Genomic DNA, 13107 nt, shown 5'->3' with positions numbered 1-13107 from the left:
AGTGGGAGCCAGGCCGCTCAAAACCTTAAAAACAAACAAATTCATTTAAAAAAATTTATTCTAAAATGAAAGTTACCGAAGCAAGAACAGGGTAACGTGCCCTCGTTTACGTTCCTGTCTGCAGCAGCTTCCTGGGTCACTGTACAGTGAACCCTGGTCAGTACGGACATGAACAGACAGATGCATGTACAGCTCTAAATCACAAAAAGAGATAAAGGGCTCGACTTTGGAGAGCTGCCTCAGCTGAACAAGGCCATCACTGCATTTAGCTGTTTGTCCATTTTAAGAGCTGGGTCAGTTTCCAAGGTTGGTCCCAACTGGTTGGACACATGCAAGAGGAGCCAAATCAGCAAATATAATGATCTCTGCTTTGTTTTCATTAAAATGTAAAAAATTCAGAATCAGCCACGCTCTGATGTCCTTAAGACGTCTGAGGACGTCAGGGTCACTGTGCTTCAGTGGTAAGTAAATCTGACAGTCATTTGCATAAAAATGAAATGAAACATTATATTTTATTTTTTTAATGACAGAGGTGAGAGGAAGTAAGTAAACACTAAAGAGAAGGGGCCCAACGATGGATCCTTGAGGGACACCACATGAGAGCAAAGCAGATGCTGAACAACGTGTTCCTGAACAGGAGCAACAGAAAACCTTCAGACAGGTATGACTTGAACCGGTCAGGGCAGTATCTCTAATGCCTAAATGATGTTCTCGAAGTTAAGATACTGTGGTCTAAAGCAGCTTTTGGAACCTTGGACCGGTTTAGTGTCAGACAACATTTCCACAGAGCGGCCTTTAAGGTGTGACGGATAAATAGGTCAAAATAAATGAAAGGCTTCACCCGTACAGAGTCTCCAGATTCAGCAGTTCATGAAATACATCTGCCACCTCCTGTGCTGGAAACTTCAGAAATCCAGATTAAAGTGCAGGACTGACTTTTTAAGCCTATGCCACCAAACACAGCAACACAGTGTACTTAAAAAGTGCAGGACTTCCCGCAACAATTACCATAATAACCCATGTTGAATGTGAAGCGCAATTTCTCAGCTTTCAGAAACGGTTTGAATTTTTCCTAAACGGTCGCATAATTACAATAATTCAAACCTCCTGTGATTGGCCGCCTCAGCGGCGATACGCTCAGTGTTAACCAGCTGTTCACGGCTAGTAGGGGCAGGTCACGGATGCTTCAGTGGCGATTACCCAGAGTGATAATTCCAATCAAATTCATTTATATAGCACCAAATCACAACAAACAGTCGCCTCAAGGCGCTTTGTATTGTGGGTAAAGACCCTACAATAATACAGAGAAAACCCAACAGTCAGAACGACCCCCTATGAGCAGCACTTGGTGACAGTGGGAAGGAAAAAACTCCCTTTAACAGGAAGAAACCTCCATCAGAACCAGGCTCAGGGAGGGGGGGTCATCTGCTGTGAGGGGGGGGGGGGGGGGGGGGTTAAACTGCTGTTACAGGGTTAAACTGTGTGTGCTGAAAACATTAATGAGAAAATGAGCGTGAAGTGAGCAGAGAGGGATGCGCTGGTAATTTTACACATTTATCCTGGATTCTTATAGCAGTCATTTTCTTACCTTACACTTCAAGCAGAGGCCTCCTTTAAACAGAGGGTGGTATATCTCAATGTTTTCAGTTCCACAACACAGACAGTAACCTGCCAACAAAATACATACATGAGAATTTATCCATTAAAAGAGTCACTGAATGCAACTAAAACAACTCTGAACGCTCACCTTCGATGTCCAGTTTCATCTCCGTGATCCCGGTTATGATCTTCTCTAAGAGACAAAAACATGATCACAGTAAGACTAACCCACAGAAATCTGTGTTCACACCTTCTGCTGATGTGACAAAGCTTGCATTAAACACATCTGCAGCCACGTATAATTCCATAATTGTTGCCAAAAATAATCCATGTGTGACAGGATCAAAGGAAAAGGAAGCTACAACTAACCAGCTGCATTTTTACATGCACAGCTGATTTAAAACCCGGATCGGCCTCAGGAGACGACACGAGCAGCAGTGACGAGCTCCGCGTACATCCGTAAAGCTTGTTCAGTGCATTGTGTTTAAGGTCATGTGACTGTTTCGTACCTCTGTGTTTCTGGTCAGGCTGTCTGTAGAAGCTGGACGGCTTGTTGACCTTATTATAAAGTTTGGTGTAGACCTTCTTGCTCGGCATCAAATCAGACGACGTGTTCTCACTGAACAGGTCGCCTTTCTTCTTGTGACCCCTCCTTCCCTTCCATCCTGTCTTACTCTTCCCCTTTCCCCATCCTCCTGTCCATTCCTCCTCCTCCTCCTCCTGCTGCTCCTCCTCCTCCTCTTCTTCTTCCTGCTCCTCCGTCCTCCCCTGTTTCCCTGTCTTTGATCCTCCTCCTCGGGGTCCCCTCTCCTTCAGTGCTTTGGAACCGATCTCCGCCTCTTTGTTTGCAGTTTCAGGCTTTGAGAACCTGCTGATGGAGCTGCAGGACAATCTATTCAAGCAGACCGCCACTTCTTTCACATTAAAGTTCCTGCTGTCGCCAGGAGAGGCTTTATGGGAGAGCTCCTTCATCACCTTTGGCCTGCAGTCTGCAGAGGACAAACACAGCATCATCATCATCATCATCATCATCATCAGGTGACAGTAAAGAAGACACAGCAGAAATAAACATGTTTCCAACTGATACAGAAGCCGCTTTGGTCTCTGTGGATAATTTCCCCCTTCATAACAGCTGGATGGGGGAGGATGTTATTTATGGCTGGAATTAAAGCTTAAAATTTGCACTATTTCCACATTTTCTTTGTTTTCCAGCCTCGGAGGATGCTGGTGGTTCAGCACTGCAGGATCTGACATCTTCCCCGTCAATCAAAATAAAGCAGCAATCATAGCGCTGAGTATCTGAAGCCATGACAGGTGCAAACAAGTTAAAGGAGACATGCAAAAGCCACTTTTTTAGCTCTTAAATACATTTTGTTGTGTACTTTGAGTGTGTAGCAGTGCAGGAAATTTAAATGCATTCTGTCCCGGTGCTGCGTAGATATCTTTATATTCTTTTTGGGTCATATTTTTCAGTCTGTTCCGTTTTCTTTCCTCTTATGTCACAGTATTTGCTGTGGAACTGTTAAACAAGGACATGGACACTTCTGCTGCTCCTGGGAAAATTTCATATTCATAAAACTAGATGGACAGAGTCCAAACCAAATACAGCAACACAGTCAAAGAACTGGAGAACAAGAAGGCAATTAAGACAAGTCATATATTTGAAAAAGTTTGGAGTGGGTAAGTGTGTCCAAACCTTTGGTACTGTGAGTGTGAGAGAAGTGATGCCAGTAACAGGGAAACACACTTAACATCCAGCCTTCTTATGGCTACAGTACCTCTGAGTGCTATAGCGAAGTCTATCTATATGTGACAGTTAATCAAGCACAATCATAATCATCCATCCATCCACTTCCACTTATCCTGTTCAGGGTCGCGGGGGGGCTGGAGCCTATCCCAGCTGTCATAGGGCAAGAGGCAGGGTACACCTGTACAGGTCGCAGGGCCAACACAGAGAGACAGACAACCATTCACACCTATGGGCAGTTGAGAGTTTCCAATTAACCTAACCCCAGTAACTGCATGTCTTTGGACTGTGGGAGGAAACCCACACAGACACAGGGGAGAACATGCAAACTCCACACAGAGAGAGGGGAGGGGCCTGGGCCAAGCTGGAATCGAACCCGGGGCTTCCGGATGGTATTCTAACTGTGAGGCAGCGGTGCTAACCTCCCACGTTGATGGGAGCAGCAGCACGGTGGCACATTTCCACACAAACATAACACGACATTTACAGCCAACAAACCCGGAGGCTGCAAAAACACTCGCTGGAGGCTGGTTGAAAAAGTGCGTCCAAACTTGGACCTGAGGCCAAAAAAGCTGGAGTGTGGGACATTAACCCCCCAGGCCCAGCAGGTCAGCTCCATGCCCGACATGAGAAGTGAAATCGCCAAGAGAAACAGAAAGGGAAAGTGGATCTGACAGCTGGGGCGTCCATCACTGCTGTAGCGAGGTGACTCTGACTGCTCCGGGTTTCTGATCGCGGCCTGATGCTCACGGCACGATGAAATGAAGAACTTGGAGTAATGCAGAAGGTAAAAGGTCATGAAGCAGAGGAAATCCTGTGCACCCACTTGGCCAATAATGCGTCTTCTTGCTCGGACCTTGAACTGCCACCTGAGCGGCTGCTCCGCCCCCCCGTAGGTGGGCTCAAACACGTACCCGTGGTGTGTGTGGCTGATCTGCACAGGTATCTGTGTTGGATCATGTGACGGTGATGCGTCATGAACAGAAGATGGCTCTCACGGTCAGTTTAAGGAGACGACTGATTGGGGGTCACGGTGATGACACGAAACACTTTCTGTTCATGACGAGCCTCATCATCATCATCATCATCATCATCATCATGGGGGTGATCTACAATAATCTGCCAATCCTTTAGAACCAATATTATAATTTTTATAACTTTTCTCTCTCCTCATTTTCACTGTGTTGGATTAAAGTCTCAAAGGAGCTGAAGGACTGTGTGGAGTCAGTACCCCCAGGGCCCTGAGAGGAGTTAGCAGGTGTAGCTGCTGATCACACTTAACCTTTAGGTTGCTAGTTGGTTTCATTATCAGAGGATAGCGGGGTCAGCAGGCAGTTGGAGCTATAATTCCTAATAGGATGATAGCGGTCCAGACTCTCGGGCTGTGTTCTTACCGTTCTTTGGAGTTTGGGGTTTAAATCCTTCAGGCCCCGAGGGCTGAAAGCCTCCAAAAGCCCAGTCCAACATCTGCCTGAGCAGCTCATCTCGGTCCTGAGGATGTGCAGCAAACTGCTTCTTACAGCGCCGAGCCGCCTCCTGGTGAGCAGGAAGGAGAGGACAAACACACCTTCACATCATTACAGAGACCGTCCTGGTCGACACTCAGGCTGTCCGAGCAGTTCAATCAAAACCACCTGATTAATTTAGTCCATCTGGAAAGTATTAAAAATCTGTGGAGCAAAATGATGAAATAATGTAATAAGCTGGGAAGATTATACTTCAAAACTATTATGAAATCCCAGTTTGGAGGGACACTTTGACCCGACTTTTTTATCTTTAGTGAGAACTGGGAGCACGTCAGGAAACTTAAACTTTCGCACCGCCTCGAGTCTTTTTTCCCCTTCAGGTAGTTCAGAGAACTGAGAGGAACAAACGGACCTGCAGGGACAGGAAGACGGCCTCCTGGTAGGTGTTAAGGATGTCGAAGGAGTCGGCACAAAAGTTCTCGCTGAAGGCAGCGAACGGTTTGAGATCCTGCAAACTGACCTGGAATCAGAGAGAAGAAAAATATGCACCATTGATTATCTGCCACTTATCTGAGAAGAAAAGAAGAAGAAATGTTTCAAAGACACCGACTGAGCTCAGAGGTCCGTTTTCAGAGAGAAGTCGCAGAGTTAGAAACGACTCCGGCTTCGTTCAGCACGTCCGACTCGTTCTGCTGGACTCAAACTGTCCACATGCGCATGAACAGGACAAAGGTTTGGACTCAGCTTCTAACTCAGTGATTTTTCATTATTTAAAGTGTCTGTATTGTAGATCAATACTAAAGTCATCCAAACTATGAAGAAACACATATGGAATTATTTAGTCTGAATTATTTGGTCTGATGAGTCCAAATCAGTTCCTTCATAGTCTGGATGACTTTAATTAATGTAGGAAAAAAAAAAAGAAAAACACTGAACGAGAAGGTGTGTCCAAACTTTAGACCGATACTGTACATATACATGAATATCGAGCTGTCATGTGACTCACCTGAGAGGACATCTTTTGTCCGTACCACTGCACCATCCTCTTCCCTGGAAGCTGAGTTTCTCCTCTGCTCGGCATGACGATGGCCGGCCACAGGGAGAAGCCGCTCACGCAGCCCCAGACCAGCTCCCCCTTTGCACCAAAGCAACACAAATGTCATGTTAAAGCAACAATCAGCTGGTCATGAATTAAAGGTGCTGTGTGTGTGTGTGTGTGTGTGTGTGTGTGTGACTCTGCAGTGTTGATGTTTGGCCTGCAGCAGAAACAGGAAAGAGTTTCAGCGACGCTCCGCACACGGCTGTGATTCACTGCAGTCGGAAAGCTAACGGCTAACAGCTAACGGCTGACGCGTGTGAAATTTCACATTTTGTGTTCTGCGCTTCTTCCTGACAGCTGATGCGAAATGAGCTTACGGTGCAGTTTTCCTGCTCGGACGCTGAATCCAAGCTGCGATCCTCTTCGTCGCTGCTCACGATGTAAACAGACTCAGCCTGAAGGTTTCTGTGACCTGCAAACACACACAGGAAGCTGCTGCTTCATCCTCACGTTTGTATATGAAACGACTTTGTGACACCGCACTGACACACTTCTTACTTTGTGTCCGTCTCCGTCTGCTGGCCCACCGCGTTCTGGGCTCTTCTGTAACATCCACCACATCTGGTAAAAGGAGGACGCACGTTAGATTTATATCAGAGCAGTAAACTCGGTATTATTGTGATGATGCTACAGAAACATGAAGCTGACATCTCACCAGAGGAGTTTTCCGTGTTGTCCGACTCCTCCGCGCTGCAGTATTCTCTCGCGGGAACATGCAGGTTGGGTTTGACCCCAGCTGGGTCACCGTCCTCTGAGCGCCGTCTTGCCACATTGTTATAGGTTACCTGGTTACGCAGAGGCATCTTCCTCCTGCGGAGGCTGGTTGTTCTCGCCCACGTGCCCGGTTCAGGTAAATCTTTGGAGGCTTCCTTCCTCTCAGGAAGAGTCCTGAAGCTGCTCGACACCTTGGGACGAAAGCAAATACACAAAAACTCACATCAACACAAACGTACAAAAGGCTGCAGTTCCTCCGCTGTCCAGCAGAGGTGCCACAGTGAATCAGTCCCCATAGACTCCATTTTCTCCTGCGTATCTGGGCTGTAGGGGTAGCAGCCTAAGCACAGAAGCCCAGACCTCCAGCTCCATCTCATCTGTGGGAACCCTAAGGCGTTCCCAGGCCAGTCGAGAGAGATAATCTCTCCAGCATGTCCTGGTCTGCCCCGAGGCCTCCTCCCAGTAGGACATGCCCGGAACACCTCGCCCAGGAGGCATCACAGTCAGATGCCTACTCTGAGCCCCTCCCAAATGGCGGCGCTCCTCACCCTGTCTTTAAGGGAGAGGCCAGACACCCTTCGGAGGAAGATCATTTCTGTTGCTTGTAATTGCAATTTTATTCTTTTGGTCACTACCCAAAGCTCGTGACCGTAGGTGAGGGTGAGAGCGTAGATCGACCGGTAAATCGACAGCTTCGCTTTCACGCTCAGCTCCCTCTTCACCACGACAGACCGGTGCAGCGTCCACATCACTGCAGACGCAGCCCCGATCCATCCGTCGATCTCCCGCTCCCTTCTCCTGTCACTCGTGAACAAGACCCTGAGATGCTTGAACTCCTCCACCTGGGGCAGCAACTCGTCCCTGAGCCGGAGAGGGCACTCCACCCTTTTCCGGCTGAGGACCATGGCCTCAGACTCAGAGGTGCCGATTCTTCACACTCGGCTGTGAACCGTTCCACTGCGAGCTGGAGACTACCCCCTGATGAAGCCAACAGAACCGCATCATTCCACCTTAAAGCTTTCCAGCAGAAGCAAACATGTTTACAGCTGATACAGAAACTGCCTCAGTCCCCTTCATAGCAGCTGTACGGGGGGGGGGGTACAGAGTGGTACAATCAGCAGAAGCTGCATAGACTACTAGCACATGTGAGTACAGACAGCAGAAATACACTAAAGTACACCAAATGTACAAATGATGAGCTAAAAACACAGAACCAAAAAAATTAAGAACTTCAAGCCAAAAAACCTAAAAGCAGCTCTTTAAGTTTTAGTGGAAGTGGGAGCTGCTAATATGAACGGCCTTTTTCCAGGTCAGTGTGAATCAGTTCATCTCCCATCATAACTCACCTTTAACCTTCCAATCTGAATCGTGTCATCAGCAAACTCTTAAAGAGCTTCAGGGTTTCACGCTCACCTTAGCAAACACCTGAGTCCTGAGCAGCGAGCTCGGCAGAGCCAGGAGGGTCAGAATGAGCCTGTGCAGCGTCGTGTCCGGTCTGACTCCATCCAGCATCTGCAGACACAGACAACACCTGCTCAACACTCGTTTCAGCAGCAGCTAATGAAGAAGCCCCTCAGTGTGACGCAGGGGATTTCTCGACAGTAATTATGTGGTTTAAGAAGCTCGTGTTTGACCCAGGCAGGCACGTAATCCTCTCACCTTTGGCCAGAAAGCAGCCTCTCTGTTCCTTCTTGTCTGGATCAAACTGAGGTAGTCGCACTGAAGCCGACGAGCTTCTGGAGAGCCGGCGCTGCACAGACGCAGCTGAACCGCCAACTCTGACAGCACGGTACTGCATAATTCATCCTGAGGAGGGAATGTTACATCAACAATGACGTGAACGACGTGACCTCAGAACTACGAGCCAGGAAAAATGTGCTTTTCTGCTCTGAGCGCTTCGATCCAGCCGGGGATCGAACCGCTAACCTTCTGTTTAATAGACCCGCTCTACCTCCAGCAGCATATGAACAAAAAAAAAAATCTTACACTGATATTTTGCGGATCTTTCAGCACGGTAGCGATGTTCCTCAGTGCCACGTCTCCGAGCTGCTCGGGAATGCTCTTGGCCAAACTCTGCAGCGTCGCCTTATAAAACTCCTGCGCGTCCCTCAGGAAGCAGCTCCTCTCCTCGTCCCCCAGATCCACAGCCGGGGTGGCACACAGGAAGTCTTTGACTCGAGCGCCCACCTTCACCTCCGCTGTGGGCAGCAGCGTCGCCTCGCTGTGGAGCAGCTTCACATTTCGCCTCCTGAGAAAGTCGTCGACGGCAGCCGGCCGCAGGACGCTCACGGCGTAGAAGTGGAGCAGCACCGACGTCTGCTGCAGCTCCACGCTGACAGCTGCTGATCCATACTGCTGCAGCTCTTGGAGTGCTCTGAGCGGCTCCAACGTGTGGGCCAGGAACAGGAAGTGCAGCTTGACTTTAGTATCCATCAGCCGGGTACTGATCCAGTCAGCGTCCTCGGCCTGCCTTAGAGACGTAAAATAGTCCACCAAATCCCTCCAGCAGCCAACCATCTTCTGCACCGTGTGGATGAAGAATGAACACTGTGAGGAGACAGGATGGGATGGGTTGTAATGCTCCATGTTCGCAAACAGCTCCTTCAGGCTGTTGTTAATGGAGGAGTAGGTGGAGTAGTGATGGTGAACGTCTTTAATCAGGTCAACCACGTGACTGAAGGAAGCCAGGAGTCCTTCCTGGCACGCTCTTTCCGCCATCCCAGAAAGGCCGCACAGAGATAACAACCCGGGGCTGAAAGGCCGGAGCTGGGCTGCAAACCCCTGGCTCGCCTCTGGGGGCGGAGCATCACAGTAAAACACAGCCAGGTTGGAGAGAGGAAGGCCAGCTTCCATGAGTACCTCCGTCAGGAGGCCTGCGTCTGACTCCAGGGCTTCGATCTCAGAGTCCACGCTCAGCTGCAGCGTGCGCAGCGGCCTCACCACGCTCACACCCAAGCTCCTGTCAAAGTAGCCAATCAGGATGATGCTCGTTCTCCGCTCCTCACGCAACTCCACCCCAACGTACAGGTACAGGCAGTACGGTGTGCCGTGGAGTGCCTTGATGATGTCGTCTGTCGGCGTCATGTCCACATCATCACAGCAGTAGCTTTTAATGAAGTCCAAAAGAGTAGCACTCTTGTCCACCGATGTATGTGTTTGCCCCGCCCCCTTTACTCGCTCGGGCCGGACACACTCGTCTTTGTCTGTTACCAACTCCATCGTCGGGTCCACAAGATCGTCCTCATCATCGGAGATCAGCGAGATCACGTCCTTTGGTTTTTCCCTCTTTGGTTCCTCTGAGATTTCCTCGTCCGTCGCATTGAAGAGGAGTTTCTGCTGAGGGAGGAGGAACGCATCTGCAACGCCGAGAGAAAGAGCGCGTTTAAAGGCATGATGGGAATCAGACCGGTGGCTTCAGGTAACAGATTCACCCTCACATCTCACTTTAACAAATATATAGAAAAGTATGAGCTCAGTGATGGCTTCCACTCATTAAAGAATGAAAATGCCTGCAATGCAAATACTGCCATAAAAGTGAGATATTTTCTCCACTGTCAGTGAGTCAGGCAACATCTGAACAACCAGATTCTCACTTTGTTCTGGTTGTTGCTGGTTTTTTGGCCAAACACGTGTCAAACTGAATCTGTGTGATACCTGTGTGAACTCACACTGAGACACACCTGAGTCAGCGGGAACCAGGTTCTGTCCTCCTCTGGCTTCCGAGGCGTTGTACTCCCTGCTGTCATTTTTCTCATCAAAGAGGAGCTTGAACCACTGGAGGAAGGTCAGAGCCACCGTAGGGTTCCTCTTCATCAGCGCCTCGATGGGGATGTGCTGGACGGAGCAACAAAAGATCTTTATGAGAACCAACACATCCAGCAGAGTCTTCCTGTTATTGCTAACCCACGCGTGCACTGAGAACATGTCGACCTGGTTTATTAGCTGGACCTGAAGCTGCAGCAACACTCACCCTGATCACGCCGGCCCTTTTGAAAGCAGCTTGCAGCAGGGTGAAGTTATGCAGGGAGTGCATGATGGTATCGCACTGGAACTGGACCCCGGAGAGGTCCAAAGAACCGGGAAACAGCAAGTCCATCAGCTGGCAGTAAGCCGCACCTGGATACACGCAGGTACATCCAAACCTTATTACACATCACACAGAGATTCATTTGCATTATTAACACAGCTGCTTCATCGTTACACTTGTTGATTTTAACCACGGCCAGAGTTTCTATTAATGAGGTCGGAGCAGGTACAGGTAGCCCCCCCCCCCCCCAATGACCTGCCTTCTGTAAATCTCGTCTATCTGTGTGTGTGTGTGTGTGTGTGTGTCGTGGCATTGTCGTGTTGTGTGGACAATAATAGAAAAGAATGAATAAATAAAAGAAAAACATTAACAAGAGGAGCCTGTGGAGCATCTATAGAGCCCTTCTTATAAAAGTAGCACACATATCCCGATATGTAAAACACACAGTGAAGTAAGTGTATGTGATACAAACACACAAACAGATGGGTGGGATTACATCAGGGAGGGGCTCTGAGCCCCTTCTTGTCTGCAGAGGAGATGGTTGACAGCTGAGCAGGTGGAGGAGAGGTGGAGGTATGCTCCGGAGAGAAGAGGACTGATAGTCAGTAGAAGAAAGACAGAATACATGAGAGGGAGGCAGGTGGAAACGGATGGTTGGACATGTGCAGAGGAGGGAGGGTGGATATACTGATGGAGATGCAGGCAGGAGGAGAAGAGCAAGACCTCAGAGGAGGTTCATGGATGCAGTGCAGGAGGTCATGCAGAGGGTCGGTGTGACAGAGGAGGATGCTGGGATAGGGAGAGATGGAGGTAGATAATCTGCTGTGGCGCCCCCTAAAGGCTCAAGAGGACTGAGAGCTCCATGTGAGAAACCGGTTACAACAATCGAGATGGGAGAAAATCATCCATCCATGTTTAGCCTGAGAACCTCAGATCCGTCAGGACGCAGGACACTAAAGGACATCCAACCAGTCACTGAGGTACGAGATGCTGTGGAGGCCGCTGGCACGGCAGGAGCACCTACCTGTGCATACCTGCTCCACCCTGGTGAAGCTTGTCTGTAAGGTTTCATTGAGCCAAGCCAGCAGCTCATAGCGGTTATACGAACACGTCCTGCTCAGAGTCACATGCACAGCCATCTCTGCAAGGCACCTGCACACACATCACAATAGCATGTTTTTAATGTCACACAGCGTGAGTGTGTGTGTGTGTGTGTGTAAAGTAAGTAATCTGCTTACTCCGGAAGTTTCACGTCCACTTTAAAGCCTCCGCTTCCTCCTACAGACTCGGACCATAACGCATTGGTTATTAAGCGTTTCGCCGGTTCATTAAAACCGACACCAGCAGTGGCACGAGCACGAGCACCGGCACCGGCACCGGAAACGTTCTAAGAGACGAAAATAAGGTTCGTTCACTCTCTGCGGTCCTTTGCCTGCACTTTGTTCAGAGGCGACTTTTCCGCAAAAGCGATGCATTCATTGTCGCGTCGAAGCGTCGTTTATCTCACATTTAATATATAAAAATCATTCTGCAGTTAAGAGACTGTATAACGTGCTTTAATTAAGCTCACGTCCATTCTTTAGTCAACAAACAAGTATTTTCTGCATCTCTTAGGTGGAGATTTAGAAGTGAAATTAACCAGCCATCCAATTTCAGTGTGTTCAGGGGTCCACGGCCTGTCGCAAATAAGCAAAAAAGTCAATGTGATATTTTCTTAGTAGTTTAAAATTTAAATTTATGTCTTTTTTTACTTTTTCACTTTAGTTCAGACCAATTGTGAGTAACTGCTGGCTGCGCTTTCCATTTCACATTTCCAACGTCTTTTTTGCTTTCCCCGCGTTGCTACTGGGACACGGAAGTCAATCCCAGTTCTCCCTTCCGATTTCCGAGGTACATTGAACGCAACAGAAAAACAATTGATGGGTTGTTTCCGGAAACTAACACGTGCAGCCGTCTCAGGAGGAAAACCCTCTGATCTCAGATCAGCTGGAGGTTTGAAGAAACGAGCGAGTGTGTGTGTGTACCCTCACAGCACACACACACACACACACACAAAGAGCGCAGACTTGCTCTGAGTCAAAAAAAAAAGACACATTTGTTTTATATTAACAGCCGCGCGGCGATCCCCCCGCCCCGCCGGGAAAGCCTGTCCCCCACCGCACAGTACGACCGGGGACAGGTTAACCCGGTCCACTGAGCGGTCTGAGTTTCCTCAGGTCACGGAGGCCGGCGGCCTTAGTTTAGAGCCCGGACACTCACCTGGCTGACTTCATCAAGGTGTCACACTGATATTTCAGTGACGCTTCAACGCAGCGCAGTCCTCCGGTTTTCCAGGAAGAAGTCTGAGTTTCAGATGAAGCTTCGGCGGGTCCGTCTAACTGCTGAAACTCCGCGTACTCAGCGTCTCCTCTGGGCCCCTCGAGGGTTGCAGGCCCAAACCCGCCCTCTGACCCCT

The 13107-nt window shown here is 48.9% G+C and overlaps 1 protein-coding gene and 1 long non-coding RNA gene across 2 annotated transcripts in view; one reads left to right on the top strand and one right to left on the bottom strand.

The window, feature by feature from the left end:
* Positions 1-2944, top strand: part of LOC115783209 (uncharacterized) — a 13581-nt gene extending 10637 nt beyond the window's left edge. The window contains exons 2-4 of the long non-coding RNA XR_004020191.1: positions 531-661; positions 2451-2637; positions 2812-2944. This is a non-coding gene — a long non-coding RNA (uncharacterized LOC115783209). The remainder of the gene's footprint in view (positions 1-530; positions 662-2450; positions 2638-2811) is intronic.
* Positions 1-13107, bottom strand: part of LOC115783206 (uncharacterized) — a 19269-nt gene extending 6162 nt beyond the window's left edge. Inside the window, exons 1-16 of the mRNA XM_030733925.1 lie at positions 12912-13107; positions 11677-11804; positions 10596-10741; positions 10306-10459; positions 8612-9981; positions 8285-8431; positions 8039-8137; positions 6567-6816; positions 6410-6472; positions 6229-6323; positions 5819-5947; positions 5225-5332; positions 4741-4882; positions 2109-2588; positions 1748-1792; positions 1589-1668 (exon numbers count right to left, since the gene is read on the bottom strand). Of these exons, the coding sequence (XP_030589785.1) occupies positions 1589-1668; positions 1748-1792; positions 2109-2588; positions 4741-4882; positions 5225-5332; positions 5819-5947; positions 6229-6323; positions 6410-6472; positions 6567-6816; positions 8039-8137; positions 8285-8431; positions 8612-9981; positions 10306-10459; positions 10596-10741; positions 11677-11804; positions 12912-12925 (3450 nt within the window). The 5' untranslated portion in view covers positions 12926-13107. The remainder of the gene's footprint in view (positions 1-1588; positions 1669-1747; positions 1793-2108; positions 2589-4740; positions 4883-5224; positions 5333-5818; positions 5948-6228; positions 6324-6409; positions 6473-6566; positions 6817-8038; positions 8138-8284; positions 8432-8611; positions 9982-10305; positions 10460-10595; positions 10742-11676; positions 11805-12911) is intronic.

This window comes from Archocentrus centrarchus, chromosome 7 (assembly GCF_007364275.1).
Source record: "Archocentrus centrarchus isolate MPI-CPG fArcCen1 chromosome 7, fArcCen1, whole genome shotgun sequence".
NCBI classification, from domain to species: domain Eukaryota; kingdom Metazoa; phylum Chordata; class Actinopteri; order Cichliformes; family Cichlidae; genus Archocentrus; species Archocentrus centrarchus.
Note: the sequence above shows the minus strand (reverse complement) of the source record. Positions and strands in the feature narration are given on the sequence as shown.